The following is a 21,307-nucleotide window of genomic DNA, read 5'->3' as shown; positions in this document are numbered from 1 at the left end:
TTCTCTTACATGTAGCTGTCCAGTTTTGCCAGCATCATCTGTTGAAGAGACTGTCATTTCCCCATTGTATGTCCATGGCTCCTTTATCGAATATTAATTGACCACATATGTTTGGGTTAATGTTTGGAGTCTCTATTCTGTTCCATTGGCCTGTGGCTCTGTTCTTGTGCCAGTACCAAACTGTCTTGATTACGTGGCTTTGTAGTAGAGCTTGAAGTTGGGGAGTGAGATCCCCCACACACACTTTAATCTTCCTTCTCAGGATTGCTTTAGCTATTCGGTGTCTTTGGTGTTTCCATATGAATTTTAAAACTATTTGTTCCAGTTCATTGAAGAATGCTGTTGGTAATATGATAGGGATTGCATCGAATCTGTATATTGCTTTGGGCAGGATGGCCATTTTGACAATATTAATTCTTCCTAGCCAGGAGCATGGGATGAGTTTCCATTTGTTAGTGACCTCTTTGATTTCTCTTAAGAGTGTCTTATAGTTTTCATGGTATAGGTCTTTCACTTCCTTGGTTAGGTTTATTCCTAGGTATTTTAGTCTTTGTGATGCTATTGTGAATGGAATTGCTTTCCTGATTTCTCTTTCTAGTAGTTCATTGTTAGTGTGTAGGAAAGCCACAGATTTCTGTATGTTAATTTGTATCCTGCAACTTTGCTGAATTCCGATACTAGTTCTAGTAGTTTTGGAGTGGAGTCTTTAGGGTTTTTTATGTACAATATCATGTCATCTGCAAATAGTGACAGTTTAACTTCTTCTTTACCAATCTGGATTCCTTGTATTTCTTTGTTTTGTCTAATTGCTGTGGCTAGGACCTCCAGTACCAGATTTTTTCCTCATGCTTTCTTTTGCTTGCTCAAGAATAGGTATTAGGGTTTGTTTCTTACACAGCTTCATTTTAGAGTTATTTGCCAATTGAAAACAGCCTAGAAAAGAATCAAGTTGGTTGATCTGAGGCCAGTGTCCAACATTCTCAAGAAAGCACTGCCAACAGAACAGAAATAAGCCACAGTGGGCTATATTGTTAGGCCACCAAAGGGACAGTCTTTTTAGATTAAAGAAGGGGGTCAAGCAAGTCTTAATTCTTGGATTCAAAAATAAATCCCTCTAAGTGCTACGTTCTAATATGATCGAAACAAAAGCAGCTCTGTACACAGACCAATAAATCCTAAACCAAACAAGGGCCTCCTTAAGGGTGATTTCACCATCAAGATCCAAAGTATTTTGCAGCCCTTCCAGGAATTCTTGAAGTGGCCCAAATGCACTGATTTTTCATTTTCCTGTTTGTTGTCAGAAGAAAACTTTCATAACTAATTTAGAGTAGCATATTACTAAGCCAGCTGGGCCCCATCTTGAAACTTCAGTAAAGATATGTACCCCATCATGATTTTCTAAAACTTGATTTAAGCTATCATTTCACAGCTGTAGTGTTAGGCTAAAGCTTTCCTGGAACATCTAACTTAAGGGCTTCAAGGAACATTCTTATTGGCCACTAAATATAACATACAGTATATCAGTTATCCATTTCTAACTCTAGTTACCCAGTATAAACTGGGCCATAGTATTGGTAGCAGCCCTGAACCGTTTTCCAGGAAAAATCTAAATCCCAGGGTGGGGCTCTTACTACTTTATTGTGGTCACTAGGTTTGCGGATTTGACAGATTTTTTAGGTGAGAAACTATTTCACTTAAGATTTATAAAATTTAGCTATTTACATGTTTTCTGAACTGTTAGAGGGGAAGCACAGAGTACAAACCGTGAAGGACAATGTGCAAATAAAATGAAAGTATACTCTTCAGATGGATGGAGTATTTTATCTCCATGCAGCTGGAGAGTCCTCTGCATGACTTATCTCTGAATGCTGTGTGTCTTCAACTACTTTTTAAAAACTAGATTGATTTTTAGAAATTTTATAGAATATAAGTGTTTTTGGAGAAACAATTTTTAGTGCTGACAGAATACTCATTTTTTAACCCCAGAAAAGAAAAATGTCCTAGGTAATGTTAATTTGTTGTTATAAGTCATAATATCCCAATGATGCATAATCATTCTTAGATGTGTAAGATGGACAGGCTATGTAAGTTCTCAAAGTTAAATTGAAGCTCCTTAAATTTTTGAAAATGCTCATTTAAATTTTGTAGTGGGTTTCTTTCACACTTCCATTTCCCATCACACAATCTCTAGACTACTGTTAAATAAACAGCTCTTCTTCTAGTTTGGACTATGTCATGTTTATTGATGCCAGAGATCTTCGCAAGGGCACTTTCATATTTTTATCCTAAAGATAGTAAGTCTATACATAAACTTGAGCAGGAGAAATAGATTTTTAGATCTCAGAAGATTTTCTCTGATATCTAACTTCATAAAATCAGCTCTGGTGCAGTAGTTAAATATCAGTTCCTTGTATTTTAGTGTTAAATTACCATTTCATAACTTTTTTTGGATTTCAAATGTATTTTTTTAAATGCTGTTGGATAGCGATGGCTGATCTGCTGGGTTCACTGAAAAGGTGTGACACCAGAACTTTGTTCCTAATCACCAAGCTTCACGGACAAGTCACAGAAACAGTACACATCACATACAAATACAACAGTAAAGAAAGTTCTTAATAAAATAGTCTGTGTTTCTAGAGCAACTTTAGTTCCCATTACTGTTTTGCAGTGTAAACTTCTAAACACTGTCACTATCTGTTTTACTAGGATCATAGACATATTTCATTACCTACTTTACAGCTAAATTTTTAAACCTTGAAAACTTTAATTCTTATCCAGCAGGGAGCTGCTTTTTCAGTATCTTTGAAGTAAATGGTAAGATGGCATTTCCTAATGAATTTCAGTGTTCCCTGCAACTCTACAAAGCGGTTCATCATTTAACCCATGTCTACAGTCTCGTTGCACAAGTTACTCTTATCTCCACTATCGTACATTCTAGTCCTCAGATTTGATTTTCTCTGTGCCAAAAAGTTAGTGGAACACAAAACCCAAGGACAGTAATTTTATAGGTTCTCTGCCAACCATTCTTCTTTAAATGTTGATCTTGCTAAATGCTGCATATAAACTGAGCAAAATAAAGGCTTCTATTTAAGGACTAGAAATCAGAAGAGAGTGAGATATAATGCAGTATGGTAAAAAATGAAACTTGATTTAGTGTTTTGAATGTAAATAAAAAGTGACATGTTAACTGATATCATCATCTTTATGTTTAGAAGTGTCATCTCAGGAGAGTTGAATTTAATATTACCAGCAATTTTATTCTGCTTTGTTTAAAACAACCCACCTCAAATACAGAATGTGGCCTCCTAATGGAACTGTGCTTCTACTCCTTACGACAGGAAGACGAAGCGTGTCTGTGTGGCTGTGTGTGGTCATAGCCTTCCCAGCGCCAGAGACTGGCAGAGAGCAGGCCTGTCTATGAGTGAGACAGTCTGAAACAGTCTGTTCCCCTTGCAGCTGTTCACATTTCCTCGTTTTGCCTTGTGTGTGCGTGTTTTTTATAAGAAGGGCTGAACTTAAGTAACTAATTTCGTTAGAGAAAACAAACAGTAATAGGTTCATTCTTTTTTTTCCTCTCTAAGGTTAATTTATGAACATTCTTCCCTCCCTCTGCCTCACCCTCTATACCTCAGCTTTGATATTTTCAAATTTCACATATGCAAGTAGCAAAAGAAAATATATTTTGTCCTTTCAATCCACCTTGAGTTTAAGCCTCTAGAGCAAGGGCTGGCAAACTATGGCTCTCAGGCCAAATCTAGCCCGCCACCTGTTTTTGTAAATAAAGTCTTTTTGGAACACAGCCCATTCATTTATCGACTGTTAATGGCTGCCTTCACATACACAGCAGGATTGAGTGGTTGTGACTGAGTCCCTATGGCCCACAAAGCCTAAAATATTTACCATCTGGCCAGGAAAGGATTCAGATCCTAGCATTCTTTATAACAGGGCAAGGCTTATAGTTATTTGGCTAATCTTTGAAATCATAATGTATTTTTTTTGAGTATGGCATTTTCTACAGTTCTTTCCCCCAAATATTTCTCTGGCATGAGACATCATGTATTACTGAATTCTAATACAAGCCCAGGAAATGTGGTATGAAAGGGAAGGCAATGCGTCAGGAAGCCACAGTCTAGACCCTGCTGCTCTGGCTGCAAAATCCTGAGCACATCACTTCACTGGACCTCAGCTTTCTCCTCCTTAAAATGGAGCGGTTGAATTATATTGATTCTCTTCTATCTTGAAAATTTTAGGAAGTAAGTCCTATTTGAAACACACATACAAAAAGAATTAAACATAGTCAAAATATATTAATTATGAGAGAAAGTTTTTAACTATGTGAGCAGCGCTAACGATAAATGATACCTGGTTCCTAAAGAAACAAGTATTCCCACTCTTTATTTTTATGTCACTCTGAATTTTTTAAAACATCTATTTATACTTCCTGTTCACCAGCTCAAATACTCATTTATTTTTTGAAGAAACATGTATTAAACATCTACTGTGTACTCAGCCCAATACTAGGTGCTGTTACTGACGGTTCTCACTTTTGTACACTGTGCCTCAGTTTCCTCATCTGTAAAGTAGGAATAAAGGAGTACCAACCTGATAGGGTTGTTTGAGGCCAAATGAAGGAATATCTTTTAAGAATTTTGACTAGTAACTAGCTTCTAGTAAATGCTCAGTAAAAGCAATCATCACTATTGTTATTATCGACATTACTATGGCTACTCTCAGAAGTTAGCACTGGGCATAAAAGGATTTACAAATATCTCAGGAGTTTGCTAAAGTACTGAGTATCAAAGAACTCAAGTCTGGTCATGGAAAAGAGCAAGAAGCACTTATGCAGGCTGCTCTATAATCCTGTCCCTCAGGCAGCCAGTGTCATTGGCTGTGGGTGCCTTTGCTGCGACAGGCATCCCCGTGTTGGCTCTATCCTAGGTTGCTTCTGCATCAGCAGTGTAGTCTGCCGCTTGCCTCCGCAGCACCCTCTCGGCTCCTGCCCCCAGGTGTTACCCCACAGCTACTTATTTCCAGGTCCCCTTGCTCCGTGCAGGCAACACGCCTAGGCAAGTTTCCATCAAGATGGCTCCAGCCAGACTGCATTCTGAGGCAGCTTCCTGACTCATGAGAAACACACATTCTTGCCCCAACATACACTACGGGTATGAGCTGCCCTACCGCTGGCCTCACCCTGCCCCTACGGGCTGCCCATGTCTCCTCCAGCCAGGAACGAGGCAGATATCGGTGCCTTCTCACCTGTGACCCAAACACCACATTTCAGGCGGCCCCTAGGACTCTCTCTGACACAGGGCTTCTTCCTGGTACACCACATTGGGTCTTGTAAGTTGCTGCAACTTAGCAAACATCCCTCCAGAGAATGAGCCAGTGAGCCCGCCTTGCTGGCACATCCAGTTTCTGTTGCGTGGGTTTTTTGGAGCGTCCGCCATCCTTCACTTCGCATAAGGAAGAGAGCAACTCCCTCTCCTTTCCTCCCCCACAGGAAGGGAATGTCCAGGGATGCTCTGGCCGACTTGGTGCCCCTTAACTTCCTTCTGGCCTTAGCTCTGGGCTTACGCTGAAAGTCCAAGACCACAGGCCAAGTCCCAGATCGTATCAATCTAGATATTCTTTATACCTGATGGAATCAGGGAGCGGGTAAAGGGTGATAAAGAGAAGCTGCAGCCTGCCTTTGTTCTCAAGCCCAACCACCTCGCACCCCCAGACCTTGACAGAACTTCACTTGGATTTGCACTTTGAGTCCTGAATTTCATGTCATAGGCAGCATTCAATATGAAGATGATTCATGAGAATGAGGAGTTGAAAAGCTGCATTATTTCTTCTATTTTAAAACACTTTAATACATTGCATTCAAACTTTTATCCATTGATGACTTTTAACTTACCTGCTTTGCCACATTTCTCAAATGGTTTCTGTTTGTTCAGGGTATCCCTAAAATATTTTGAGTTCCAAAGGCAAAAATACAGTCACAGAAATTGAGAGGGGAAAATGAAAATGTATACACATCCATATAGTCCCCAACTTGAGGCTGCTCACTATTACTATCAAACTACTCTCAGGTCCTCAAAGGGGACCTTCATATGTTTCTGGGACTTTGATTATACACATCTTTGGAATTGGTGAGTTGTTTGAGGACAAGAACTTTGTAACCACAGTAAATAGAACCCCACTGCCTAGTACATAGTAGAACCTCAGCAAGTTTTGGGTGAATGGGTAGATGGATCAACAAGGGATCACTTCTTCCCACTGATGGTAACAAAGTGAGCCTCTGCTGCACCTCTTCCTTCCTTGGGTCTTAGTTGCCCTTTTGGTTAATAAGTAGACATTAAGATTCACCATGTATTCTTAGCCACATGAACACCATCCACTCCATCCAGTGCCTACCTTGACTGCTCCAGTCCTGGCCTCTCCAAGGAACTGGACAGGCAGAGCCCAGTGCCCCCACCTCAAGCAGAAGGCCCCTTCTTTTGAGTCCTTCCTGCTGTATCTGCCATGATATTAAACTTTTAAGCTCTCCCTCATCCCCACCGCTAGTTCCACTAACTTTGGGTGAATGCGTGATGAATCAGATCAGGCCAGACCAAAGGAGCAGAGGAAAATTTGGTCTGAACACTTTTATTGGAGCAGAGTCTTGAAAATATTGAAACTCCAGGTATCTGCATGCCGTGTAAGGCTAGAAAAATGGTTCTCACTTTTCTATGCTGTGCCTCAGTTTCCTCATCTGTAAAGTAGGAATAATAGGGGTACCAACCTGATAAGGTTGTTTGAGGTCAAATAAGGAAATATATATTAAGAACTTTGACTAGTAACTGGCATCTAGTAAATGCTCAGTAAAAGCACTTATCACTATTGTTAACAGCATAACTGCAGCTACTCTCAAGAGTTAGCACTTGGCATAGGATTTACAAATATCTCAGGAGTTTATTAAAGCACAGATTTCTGGAGCCCCATTTCAAATGCTAATTCAGTACGTCTGGAGTGCGGCCCAGGAATCTCTGTGTTTCCTAACCAAGCCTGCTGATTCTGCTACAAATCCTCAAGAAACCACACTGACAGAAGGCCTAGGGAACCGTACTTGGCATAGCAAAACCAACCCAAAAATAAAAAGTCTCTGATGGTAGAGCGAGAGCAATTCTGGGAGCTGTGGAATTTTTGTGGCTTTGTGAATAAAAACCAATGTGCACTTATTAAACATGTAAATAGAAACTAACCCTAATCATAGGTAAAATTTGAAAGTAGTGTTAGTAGTAGTCCTTGGTTGAGGAAAAGGCAAAAACTTTTTGTCATGAAATTAGACATTATAAAGTGATAATGTCATCAACTTGTAAAGCTTTCAACTGAATTTCCTTTTTTTTTTCAAACAGTAGCATTCAAGAGTTTTAAAAATCTCCTTATTCACATAGGTTTTTAAATTTTGTTTATTAATATTATGATATGTCAGGTGGTGACTGTCTATTTTTCTAAGTGTTCTGTATTTAAAATGTGTTGTTTTAACTTATGGTTCCTTACTTGGGGGCAGGAGGGGTTCTTCAGTTTTTTTATTGCATATGTACAGTATTTCCTTCATCTCTATAGGCTAGTCTGGGAACCTGACACTATGTATAACATTATTTCTTTGGGAAAATATATTCCCTAATTCCAAATTTCAAAATTTACAATTTTTAGAAATAGAAACCATTCGGAGGATGGAGACCGCCCACATGTACTCACTAGGCACTTGGGCAAACTTTTGTGCACCAGCCACAGATCACTAGTTACCTAAATGTCAATGTAATATTTTAAATAAAGGAACACTTTACTAGCCTACTTCTAGTATTTATTTTAATGTCTGATTTAGTGGTGCTTCCTTAATGCCATCTTTTAAAAATGGTCACTGTTCCATTTTCACATTGCTCTCATTAAGCATTTTTAAAACTTATTTATCAGGCATTTTTGGGTATGGTGTGGCCCACATATTTACAAACCATAAAACTTTTCCTTGCATCAATATAAACAAATCTAACTGTAATCTGAAGGATGTTTACACTCAGCATTTTGTTCTACTAGCAATCTTATGCGTGGTAGGGGAGGAAGAAAAGTACAAAACCAACCAAAAAAAAAACCCCCACCTATTTTAGAGAAGTTAGGAAATAGAAACAGCAGACGAGCCAAGATCATTTTTAACTTTCCACTTTCAAAGCAGACTGTTGAATGAGACAGACATCTGAGGTAGAAATTAATATTTTAATTGTGTTTCTGCAGTACAGGCATTTTTCTCTGAAGAATTAAATTAATTTTCTTCAGAAAGTTAAATTTTGAATCATTTAGATTGGTGGAGTTTTTAAAATATATTTAGATTTTTTTTAATGTCTTCTTACATTCTGTGAATTTAAAATTCAAAAGGGAAAAGTGTATATCCATGATTTCCTGCTGAAGGATGCCAGCATTGATACTGTTAATGAACAGCCCTAGTAAAACAAGCGTTAACCTTTTGTGAGAACATTCCTTCCTAGAAGGAATTGGGTTTGCCCTTTCCCAAGATTTAGATTTCTGTGAAAATTCCTTTAGCCGTGTCTTGGCCAGAAAGCATTCTTCCATTTGACTCTGTATTCGTGTTACTGAGTGTTGCTTCTAGTAGAGGAAAAAAATACCATGATTACTGGAATAGTGCTGAATTTTAAATTAGAAGGAAATTGCCACATTGACAGAATTTTGAACCATCTATTTAAAGATGATTTTTTAAAAACATATGCGTAAGACTCATATTCCTACAAGTTTCACTGAATAAGTAAAAGATTATTAGCAAGAAGATGCCCCTGAAAGAATGACCCTGCCTTTAGGAGGAAACTGCTGTGAAATACTTGTGAGATAATAACTATGAAGCTCTGGATGGTAACAGAGAATTATGAGTGTTGATTGGATTTTCTTCTTTGTTTTCAGCTGTATGACAAAATTAACACAAAGTCTTCACCACAAATCAGGAATCCTCCCAGTGATGCAGTACAGAGAGCCAAAGAGGTAAGTGATATATTTTGTAATGTACCTGGGTGTTACATTCGCTTTCTTTATTGAAAACATTTCTGCAGCCCGGTAAGAGGAAGTTCCCTTGGAGTCGCAGTTGGACTATTCAGTCAGATTTTGTATTTCTAAGTTTATCACTGAACATTTCATATACAGGAAAGAAAAAAAATCTAAGCAGCAACATTGCCTAGATTTCTAGTTTTGATTCTGATATGTAAACTTGAAAACATTAACATACCAATTTTACTTCTCTTATTTATTTAAAAAAAGGTTATTTTACTGCACTTGGTGGAAATAGACATGCTGTGAAAATTTGAGTTGCTTTTCAAGGGAGTAATGTTTAAATGCTAATCAAATATCTATAGCGATTAAATACACTGAGCTCAGAGAGGTCATTTTTGTGAATTGTTGGCTAGTATGCATGGCTGTATCTATCACAAACTTTCTCTAAGTTTTTATCATAGAAACATGACATTGCAGAAAGTTTGGAAACCAAAATTCATCTATAATCCCAGCATCCTAACACAATAATTTTCATTTTTGCGTATGCTTTTCCAATTGCCATCTATTTGCAGATAGATTTTATATAGTTACAATCAAAATGTATCCTTTTTTTTACGTGATGTTTTATAATAAGCGTTTTTCTATTTCTGCTTCGTCTTCATAAATATAAATTCTTAACAATGGCATAATTTTTCTTTGCTATTACTAAATGATATAGCGAATTAGCAATTGCTCCATTGTTAGACATCTAGTTTTGTCTTTTACTTTTTGGTGTTATCAAGCCTTTTTAAAAAGAGTCTTTCTTACAAAATGAGATTACTAAGTGAAAGAGAATGAAAGATATAATCCCTTCCCAACCAGAGTTTAAACGTAAAACCTGTACTAGAAAGTATGGTATATTCACTGCAATACAAGACCAAGGACACTGGACAGGTTGTCTCTGACTTGGTATTTAAAATCATAGACTGCGAGAGGCAGGGGACCAGAGAAAGTATATGGTTTCATCCATTCATTTCACAGGCAGAGAAATTCAAAGTATAAAATACACCAAGTAGAAGTGGCTTCTCATCATTCAACAGTATGAATTAACAGCATAACCAGAACTTGTGAAGGATTCGTTTAGATTTAAAAAAAATAAAAAGCACCTGTAGTTTTTGTTTGTTTGCTCGTTCCTGAGGTTGGGGGTGGTGTTGAGTAGCCCAAAGGTATGCTGCTGAAATCTAAGCTTTAGGCTGTGACCTCCTACCTCCCTTCCTGCCCCAGCATTAAGATTCTCCAAGGTGAGGCGGGAGGTTCCTGCTGGGTGGATGACTTGTGTGCCCCTGACCTCCAGTCCTCCTGAAGCTTTCCTTGATTGGCTCAATGTTTGGAATTGAGTGAAATGTCTATAACCACTCTACAGAGGTATGTTTATTCTGAAAAAGTACACAGGCTCTCCCTGGGCTCATGTCACATAATCAAATTTTAAATGGGCAAACTCATTCCTGGTAGTAAGGGATAACTTTGGAAGACCAATTTCATTTGAAAACAACCACTTTTACCTGTATAGAGAAAATGTTAACAACGAATTAGTGAAGAAAATTTGAGTGGAAAGAGAAAAGTTTGGTTTCTTTTTTTAATTCTCTTGGATTCCCTGGCAACTAATCCCAGGAACCATTGGCAGAGGTGTGCTTTTCTCGATGTGAGATGAGTGTGGAGAATAACATTGATTCTGCAAGGCTACAAGCAAAGTTACTTAAGTGTTTCTTGTCTTTAAATTGTTTCTATTTGATTTTATGTTGTTTTAATCTTTCTGAAAAGAATTGACAGTTTTGTTAATATAAGAGAAAGCTGTCATTAACTTTTATTACAGATTCATTTTGATGGTGAGTTTGGAAAAAGATTTGCGGAGATATTTTCCCGTTACATTAATTAAGTTACTTAAACTTGTAATAAATATATATTATGGATTTGTCACTTTGTTTTGTATTTTTCAATAATTGGGTTAAGTTGGGTGATGTAGACAGAGACTATAATAGCAATCTGTTTATTTTTTATTATCATCAATATAGTTCTTTTGTATATTAGTAACCTTTGAATAATATAATGAATTTTTTCCACAATAATTGTTTTGCCTGCCATAAAAATACAGTCATGATTTTTAATTTAAAAGATTCTGTATTTTCTAAATCTGGCATCCTGTTTATATTATCATATATCTTGCTTATTTTTTAGGTATTGGAAGAAATTTCATGTTACCCTGAGAATAATGATGCAAAGGAACTAAAGCGTATTTTAACACAACCTCATTTCATGGTAAGTAACAAATTTCTATAGAACTAAAATCTCACTTCCAAAAGAAGTTTTTTTAGTAATCCACATAAAATATAGTCATCTTCATCAAATGTTTTTATCCATATAATAACAGACTGTTAAGATTACAGTACCAAGTAATACCAGAAACATTGGTTCTTTTGTTTACTTTGTGTCGCAGTTGTAAAGATGCTGTTTGTGAGGTAGCTCTTCAAAGACTGGGTAGTCATCAAAGCAGGGATTTGCCTCCTCATAGGACAGTCTTTATGTCACTGGAACTGTTTATCCATTTCTAATGTCTGGAAAAATGGGGATAGCATCTGTATTTAGCCAATAGCCAATTATTATAAAACTAAATGGCTAAAACAAAACTGAAAATATATGAGATACCTTTCTTTAGAAGAAGGCCCATAGTCTACTTAACTGCAATTTAAAAGCACAATTCCTGGTGGAAATTCATGTTGAGTATAACTTTTTTTTTTCTTTTGAGAGGGCATCTCTCATATTTATTGATCAAATGGTTGTTAACAATAAAATTCTGTATAGGGGAGTTAATGCTCAATGCACAATCATTAATCCACCCCAAGCCTAATTCTCATCAGTCTCCAATCTTCTGAAGCATAACGAACAAGTTCTTACATGGTGAACAATGCAGTCATCACAGAAACTTTTGGTTTTGATCACTCATTATGAACTATAAACAATCAGGTCAAATATGAATATTCATTTGATTTTTATACTTGATTTATATGTGGATCCCACATTTCTCCCTTTATTATTATTATTATTATTATTACTATTTTTAATAAAATGCTGAACTGGTAGGTAGATGCAAGATAAAGGCAGAAAACATAGTTTAGTGTTGTAAGAGAGCAAATGTAGATGATCAGGTGTGTGCCTGTAGACTAAGTGTTAATCCAAGCTAGACAAGGGCAATAAAACATCCACGGATGCAGAAGATTTCTCTCAAAACAGGGGGGGTGAGGTTCTAAGCCTCACCTCTGTTGAGCCCCAATTTCTCACCTGATGGCCCCCCTGCGACTGTGCCTGTCTTAGGTTGTTCCTCCCTGGAGGAATCTTACCCGTCTCTGACTAACCAGTCATCTTCCGGGGCCATACAGGGAGATGTAAAGTTGGTAAGTGAGAGAGAAGCCATATTGTTTGAAAAGGTTAGCTTTTTACTTCTTTGCAGATTTATGCCCTGTGGCTTCTATGCCCAGTATTTGTCTTGAGGTATCTTTACCACTTGGAGGAATTATGATACTCAGTAAATTCGATATGAGGCATGAATTCTATTTAAGGGTTGTAATTAGGAAGGAAGAAGAAAAGCTATAGAGGTAGCAGATGGAAGAAAACATGGGAGGATTGATTATTTCTTTGACATATCTTCTTGTAGAGTAACTTAAGCATGTATAGGTTTTAAACTACTAATTAAATTGCGTACACACATTAACATAATAGGAATACAGTTACATAACCAAAGCAGATCTATAATTACCAGCCATCTCCAGTGAAGCCAAGAAAACCAGTTAGGCACCCTAGGCATTTGTCCAACTGTACTTGAACAGTCTGAGAGAAATCAGACAAATTAAAACAACCCATTCCTGGGAACTGTTCACATCCCATATGTTGTTTTAACAGTAGATAGTCTGTAGTTGTAATATTTTGGAGCACTACAACTTGCACTTCTCCTAATTCTTGGTTGAGTTCCAACAATATAGATCCAGTCAAATTTGTTGTTTTACTGAAAGCACAGGTCAGCTTAGATATCTCCTTCTTCATTCCAATGGCAAGTCCAGGAACTGGTGGGATGGATGCAGCTACAACTGCAGCATCTCCTGGATCTTTGTTGAAGTTTTTTGATGATCATCTTCTGGTATGACTCTTCCAGAGAGTGCTGATGTTGGAAGTTCTTCTTCATATTGTATCTTAGTTCATTTTCTGGGTAGCCAAATTAGGCTTTGATCCTCTGTATAAACACAAACAGACCCTTTGCCCACACTTTGATATGCCCTTTATACCATTGTGTAGAACTCATTGGAGGTCACCACACAGGAACTGCTTTTTTTTTTTTTTAAGAGAAAGGAATATTATCAGAAAAATGTACCTCCATAGCCGATCATCTGATACCCTTTAAGTGATCAAAATTAAGGATATTTAAAGCATGCATTAATCGTTGATTTACAGTTAGTTTTATCCTATCAGGAACATTTTTTTGTATACAATTTTATATTGGTTTCACGTGTACAACATAGTTATGTAACAATTATATACCATTGCAAAATGCTCACCACAATAAATATAGTTACCTTCTATCACCATACAGAGATGAATATAACATTTTTAAAACATCAGCCACATCAGTATATGTGGAATATATGTGGAGAGTGAAACATCCATGTGACTGCCCTTTGAGAGAAAATCTTGACTTAAAAGCTATGTTCTCTTTTTTTTTTCGTATGTATATACATATATATTTTTAAGGTATCTATACAATCTTATGAAGGTTTCACATGAACAACATTGTGGTTACTACATTCACCCATATTATCAAGTCCCCATACACACCCCATTGCAGTCACTGTCCATCAGTGTAGTAAGATGCCACAGAGTCACTACTTGGCTTCACTGTGCCGTGACCCACCTACATTATGTGTACCAATCATAATACCCCTCAATCCCCTTCTCCCTCCTCCCCACCCGTCCTCCCCACCCCATTCCCTTTGGTAACCAGTAGTCCCTTCTTGGAGTCCGTGAGTCTGCTGCTGTTTTGTTCCTTCAGTTTTGCTTTTTTATACCCCACAAATGAGTGAAATCATTTAGTACTTGTCTTTCTCTGCCTGGCTTATTTCATTGAGCGTAATACCCTCTAGCTCCATCCATGTTGTTGCAAATGGTAGAATTTGTTTTCTTCTTATGGCTGAGTAATATTCCACTGTGTGTATGTACCACCTCTTCTTTATCCATTCATCTACTGATGGACACCTAGGTTGCTTCCATTTCTTGGCTATTGTAAATAGTGCTGTGATAAACATAGGGGTGCATATTTCTTTTTGAATCTGGGATCTTGTTTTCTTTATGTGAATGCCTAGGAGTGGAATTCCTAGGTCAAATGGTATTTCTATTTTTAGTTTTTTGAGGAATTTCCACATTGCTTTCCACAATGGTTGAACTAATTTACATTCCCACCAACAGTGTAGGAGGGTTCCCCTATCTCCGCATCTTCGCCAGCATTTGTTGTTCCTTGTCTTTTGGATGTTGGCAAAGCTATGTTCTTATTACTACTATTGAGATGATATTTTTTAAATAACAGTAACAGTATAATAGTCATCTCATGTACATTTCTGTGAGTTTGACATACATGCCACTTGTATACAGTATTTTTCAAACTTTAACTCAGTCATTGAAATAAGATTTTTTCCTCAAAGCAACCACCTAGAGAGAAGCAATTACTACCTCCACCCTAACTCTCCCACCCAAGCATTAAAGGCTGAACTCAAAGATAATCCTTGAGAGTATCTGGCTTCAGTCCGTATTATCATGCACTCTCCAGTGCATTAGAGGAAAGCAGGTTCTGTGCCTGTAGGTGAGTGCATTGTACAAGCTAGGTGTGCAAAAACAGGACTCAGCTCAAATCCTACCTCTGCTTCAAAGTCTCTCCTAATACCTCTAAAACCCACAGTGACCTTTGTCTTCTTTAATTCTTTCTGCACCTGCTTGCATTCACCGGCATAACATTCTAGCATATGCTGGCTGGCCAGAACAGGCTCCTTCACCAGTGAGTGAGATACATCTAGCTCAGCATTATTCTCACTGAATGTATGAGCTCGTTTAATCATGGTTGTTGTGTCTGTTTCACAGACCAGGAAAATAAAGAAACTGTATGCCTTAGTAGTCTCTTCAAGTTTGAGAAATCACAAATATCAGGAGTTAATTACCTTACTACTATCTTGTTCCGATTGTTTCCCATGGGAAACATGGGATTCCCCTTCAGACATCATGTCTTATATAGTATAAAGGTGGTTAAAGCTGTGGATTCAGACATATCTGACAAAGAGTTAACATCCAAAATATATTAAGAACTCTCATGCCTCAACACCCAAAAAGCAAATAACCCTATTAAAAAATGGGAGGAGGATCTGAACAGACACTTCTCCAAAGAAGAAATTCAGATGTCCCACAGGCACATGAAAAGATGCTCCACATCACTAATTATCAGGGAAATGCAAATTAAAACCACAATGAGATATCACCTCACACCAGTTAGGATGGCAAGCATCGAAAAGACTAAGAACAACAAATGCTGGCAAGGATGTGGAGAAAGGGGAACCCTCCTACACTGCTGGTGGGAATGTAAATTAGTTCAACCATTGTGGAAAGCAGTATGAAGGTTCCTCAAAAAACTAAAAATAGAAATACCATTTGACCCAGAAATTCCACTCCTAGGAATTTACCCTAAGAATGCAGGAGCCCAACCTGACTACCTACACTTGCCTTCCTACTGCACTAAACTCTACTTTCCATCTTTATATTACATCACAAGATTTAAAAAATAGGTTACTTTTTATGAAAAAGTAAACTGTGTTAAAAAGCTTCCTATTAGAAACGAATCTTTATTACATTTACCTACTACTTCAGTAATAGGTAAATTTTATTTAAAAAATTTTTATTAAAAAAATAAGGTGGAAATGTGGGATTAATATATAAATCAAGTATAGAAATCAAATATATAATCATATATGCCTTGATTATTTTTCCTGTAATTCCTGATAAGTGATCAGGAACAGAACAAACAAGACCAAAACAGTTTCTGTGACCTAATTGCCCTTGCTATTGTTTTAATACCATGTAAGATGTCGCGCCCCAGGAGACTGGAGACTGCCGAGGATTAAGTTTAGAGTTAGTTAATGGTTGTCTATTAAGTCCCCCACACAGAATTCTATTGTTGTTAACATGTATTTGCTCAATAAATACAAAGGGTGCCCTCTCAGCACCACTCTTGCACTGTTAAAAAAAAAGGATGCAGGAGCACAGTTTGAAAAAGACAGATGCACCCCTATGTTTATCTCAGCACTATTTACAATAGCCAAGAAATGGAAGCAACCTAAGTGTCCATCAGTAGATGAATGGCTAAAGAAGAGGTGGTACATGTACACAATGGAGTACTACTCAGCCATAAGAAACAAATCCTACCATTTGCAACAACATGGATGGAGCTGGAGGATATTATGCTCAGTGAAATAAGCCAGGTGGAGAAAGACAAGTGCCAAATGATTTCCCTCATTTGTGCAGTATAACAATGAAGCAAAACTGAAGGAACAAAACAGTAGCAGACTCACAGACTCCAAGAAGGGACTAGTGGTTACCAAAGGGGAGGGGTGGTGGAGGGCAGGTGAGGAGGGAGGGAGAAGGAGACTGTGGGGTATCATGATTAGTGCACATGGTATGTGTGGGGTCACGGGGAAGACAGTGTAACAGAGAGGACAAGTAGGGACTGTGTGGCATCTTACTACACTGATGGACAGTGACTGCAATGGGGGATGGGGAGGGACTCGATAATGAGGCTGAATGTAGTAACCACATTGTTTTTCTTGTAAAACCATGGTATATCAATGATACCTAAGTAAAAAATAAATTAATTAAAAATTACAAATTAAAAGAGCTGTGAATTCAGATGGGCCTGGAATTGAATTCCAGCCTTCCCACCCTAGCTCTATGAACTGACTTGCTGAGCCAACCTCATCAAGCTGGAATAAGAATTAAATAGATGATGCATCTACTGTACCTAGCACAGTGCCAAACATATGCTTGTTGCCCATAAATGTTAGCTAATAAATGTTATTAGTTACTCAATAGTGTCTTATCATGTATAGAGTGCATAGTAAGTTCTCAGTAAAACATTAAATCAATTAGGAACTTGCCCATTTGCAGATAGTTTAGCCTTGCCTTGACTGACTATTCTGTGCAGTGTGTTTTCCATAGATAGAAACCTGTACAGTTTGGACAGACATGTCTGTCTATAAATTGCTAAGTAACCTCAGCTCAATTCAAACAATGATATAGGAACACTTGAGATCAGTAGGTCTTTCAGATTTGATAGTAGCTAAATAAAGATGTTAACATTTACCCGAATAAGAGCCTTTTTCTTAGAGTTAAGGTTTTTTCCAAATCATTAAAACTCAGATAGGCCCATATCTCACAACTCACTTAACCTTCAAAAGCTTGATTTATTTTGCTTTTCTGAAGTCAGAAAGAAGTTAATATGTGCATTGCTGTTAGTAAGCATTTTCAGATATAATATTGGTCTGGCCTCTGACCAATAAGCCTTGTAATTTCTGAATAACTAGCTAGATGTTTAGAAGGCATTTTCATTCATTCATCAAATACCTACTATGTGCCAGGCACCATGCTAGGCACTATGGATAGTGGCTAATAGGACAAACAGGGTCCTTTGCCCTTATGGAACTTCCGTTCTAGTGGGGTCAGGGTGGAGGATGGAGATGTGAGGTACAGACAGACAGTGAACAAGTAAACTACAATTTCTTACAGTGACAATTACTATGAAGAAAAGTCAGGTCAATGGGGCAGAGATGATAGTAAAGTGGGAGCTACTTTAGGTAGTCGGGGAAAGCCCTTCTGAGAAGTTAACCTATAGGCTGAAGGACCAGCCTTCTAAACGTCCACGCATGGAGAAGAGCAAATGCAAAGGCCTAGAGGCAGGAAGGAGCTTTGTAGGGTCAAAGTACAGAAGTAAGGCCATTGCCACTGGGATACAGTAAACTGAGAGAGGGTGGTGCAAGAAGAGCTAGGAGCTAGGAGAGTTGGCAGAGGGCAGACCAAGTAGGGCCTTTCAGACCATGGTAAGGAATCCAGACTTTCTCCTGATTGCTGTAGGATGACACTAAGTGATTGCAAGGAGGAAAATAGTACCAAATCTGTGCTTCAGAGATTACCAGAGCTGATGTGTAGAGAATGGACTATAAGGGAGATAACAGAGTTAAAAAACAGAGACCAATGAGGAGGCTGTTGTAAAAGGTGGTAGAGGCTTAGAGAAAGAAGGGGCTGATGGGAAATGGGCAGATTGGGGTTCTATATTGGAGATGATTGGATACGACAGAGCTTGCTGATTACTGGGATGTGAGGTGGAGTGACTAACCCCATTTTACAGTTCAGAGAGGAAACTGTACCCTAGACAGGTCAAGAGACTTGCCTGAGGTAACCCACATAGTAAGTGGCCTCACTGAGGTTCAAAACCCAGGTCTTGCTGGCTCCCAAGCCTCTGCTTTTAGAAGTTGGTTGACTTGTAATGAGGAGCTGTTTCTTATAAACTTAACTTGAGATCATTGGTCTTTCCCAAATAAGCATATGTTTGGATAATGCCCCATGTGGGAAATATAATTCTGAGCTATATATACTATGTTAAATAAACTTTTAAATGCTGGAGCTTTCTATCTTACAAGCATTTTTAAACTATGGTTTCAAAATTTTGGTATTTTTAAAGAAATATTAACAGCTAAAGGGAAATACTTTAATGCTTATGTTTTTATTATGCCAAAGTTTGGGAGTTATTCTTAGCATATTTATAACTTCATGCTTATTTGCTCAATTATTTAGCTTTTTCTTTGCTTTCTGATCATTCAAGCATGAGAGTTTGATCTTGAATTGCTGACACTTAAAGTACAGATACTTGGAAATATTTACAGTAATTAAAGGAAGAGTTAGAAAGTGTAGGTTTAAATGGGTTTTAAGTCTGTACTGTGTGTTTAGACGTCATGATAAAAAATACTATCACACTAATCCCTTTTTCAATTATTCCATTTGAAACACTGATTTTTTAAAAAGAACAGATCCTTTGCTTATTGCAATTGTAAAATGTAAAACATTAAGAATAAAGACAAATATTAATAAGATAGTAAGTTAATGCTTTAATTTTTTTTCCTTACAAACTAGGACCTAGAACAGGTTTTAAGAGCAAATTTATATCCTACTTTCCCAAAAAGCAAGAGGGTTAAAATCACCTTAGGTTATCATGAAAGTTACATTATTGAGTGGTAAGTTTTATGATTTGTAATTATGAAACCAGGGGAACCACTTTTCAAATGTAAAATTCATATTTCTCTTTTTCATTTAAAAGTAGTCAGATTTTTTTCACTCTAGCCTAAAGCTGTTAGTTGTCTTGTCCATATCCTTACTACAATACAAAAAGTGAAAGTATTTCTTTTCTATTACATGGTTCTTATGTTATTAAAAATAACAGCTGTTTCAGCTTAGTAATGATCACTCAGTCATACCTCATAACAGATTTACATGTTGAAGAAAAATATTCAACCTTTGATTTCCCTATTTTTTATTTTGCATAATCTTTTTTAATGGTTTTTTTTAAGCAATCTGTATATGGCCCCTCTTCTTCTGTTCATATATGCACCAGATTTCAGGTTAAGTTTTATTGTGTGATAGCAGTCTTTCACAAGGGTAAATTGTAGTTAATATCAATTATGACCTTATCTGGTGACATAATTTAAGCATTTTTCTTTTAAAGTTCAATTTGGGTATTATTTTCTGATTGTGGACTTATCCTTCCTTATAAATAAATACATAAATAAATTAATTAATTAAATACAAGTGTTTGCTTATATAATTTAGAAGGATGGATAGAAATCATTTGCAAAAAGCAACATAAACACTTTCTTCAACCCATGTAACCAGCATTACCCTGATTAAAGCTTGGTTCTCTGCTTGACTAGATATCCTCTAGCCATACAAAGCATGTTTTTAAAAATTCACCAGTTATGGAAGACAGACGCATCTGTAATTGATATGATGAACCTAATTTTAACAGAAGTTTTTCAATTTGTCTATTACCAATTTTTGCTTTCTACCCTAAATCTTAGTCTTTTAATTGGCCACAGTTGAACCAGGAAAAAAAGGCTTTACTCACAGAGCACAACCTCCACACTTGGGCCTGGGATTACAGTGCAGGGTATAGTTAGGGCAGTGGTCAGGAAGCCAAAGTCGCCAGGGCTGTTGTGGAGCCCTGCTGTCAAGCTGCGCACTGCTGGAGCCCCTCCTGCCCTTCACCCAGACCCCAGTTTATACCAGCCCTCTGAGATCTTGGAAGTATCTACCATTTCCATTAGAAAACCAAATTCACATAACTGCTCCAACATATGCTCTATTGATGACCAATCAGCACCATCTTTATGATTTAACTGCATTGTAACCTTATTTTTCTGCTTTGTATTCATGCGTCTAAAATTAAAATAGCCAAATCATGACTTTAAAAAGCCTTCTAATTAAATAACTTAATTTGAGATGCTAAGGGTTATACTTTTAAAGCAACTTTAATAGCATTTCATTATCTCCAGATACTTCATTTCTATACCAATCATAGATTCAAACAGAATAGAATTGAATTTATAGTTAGTGCATAAGAAAATATAATCTGTGTAAAGCTCCAGAGACACTGATATTCAGCTGCAAAATTCTCTTTGAAATAGAAATGTTCAAATATTTATGGTCATTAAAAACTTTTTATGATGTCACAAAAAGTAGGGTAAGTGAAAGAATACCCTTTTTTAGGGAAACAAGGGATGTCTATTATTAAATTTCACTGAGATGACATATGCAAATATCAGTACAAAAAAGTCACTTTTTCTTTGTTTACAATCTTTGCAAAATGAAGTCATAATAATAACTGTCAACTTATTTTTAATTTAGGCAAATGCTCCCCAAAAAAGAAATGAACAAAAATATAAACTAGGTTTAGATTTTAAGCTCCAATATTATATGTGACTATTTTGGAAAATTAAATTTTTTCTGGTGCACTTGTGTGTGTTTTTGTTTCTTTTACTAAGTCATATGTTATAAATTATCTTCATCCTTTGAGTTACATAAAAGTTATTGTTAATGCCATTGATGAAAGATATTTGCTCAATATATCAGTTATTACACTGTTTCTCTTTAAATTTCTTTCCACTTTAAATCCCAGCACAAA

General features: G+C 37.0%; 1 protein-coding gene across 16 annotated transcripts in view; it reads left to right on the top strand.

Moving 5' to 3' along the window:
- The window catches only part of CASK (calcium/calmodulin dependent serine protein kinase), a 413,691-nt gene that overhangs the window by 337,635 nt on the left and 54,749 nt on the right, over positions 1 to 21,307 (top strand). For all 16 annotated transcript variants that reach the window (XM_037001503.2, XM_037001501.2, XM_037001498.2 and 13 more), the window contains 2 exons: positions 8,938 to 9,015; positions 11,236 to 11,316. In XM_037001503.2, coding sequence (XP_036857398.1) covers positions 8,938 to 9,015; positions 11,236 to 11,316 — 159 coding nt within the window. The remainder of the gene's footprint in view (positions 1 to 8,937; positions 9,016 to 11,235; positions 11,317 to 21,307) is intronic.

The sequence above is a fragment of the Manis javanica genome, chromosome X (assembly GCF_040802235.1).
Source record: "Manis javanica isolate MJ-LG chromosome X, MJ_LKY, whole genome shotgun sequence".
Lineage (NCBI taxonomy): Eukaryota > Metazoa > Chordata > Mammalia > Pholidota > Manidae > Manis > Manis javanica.
This window is presented reverse-complemented; position numbering and strand designations above follow the sequence as displayed.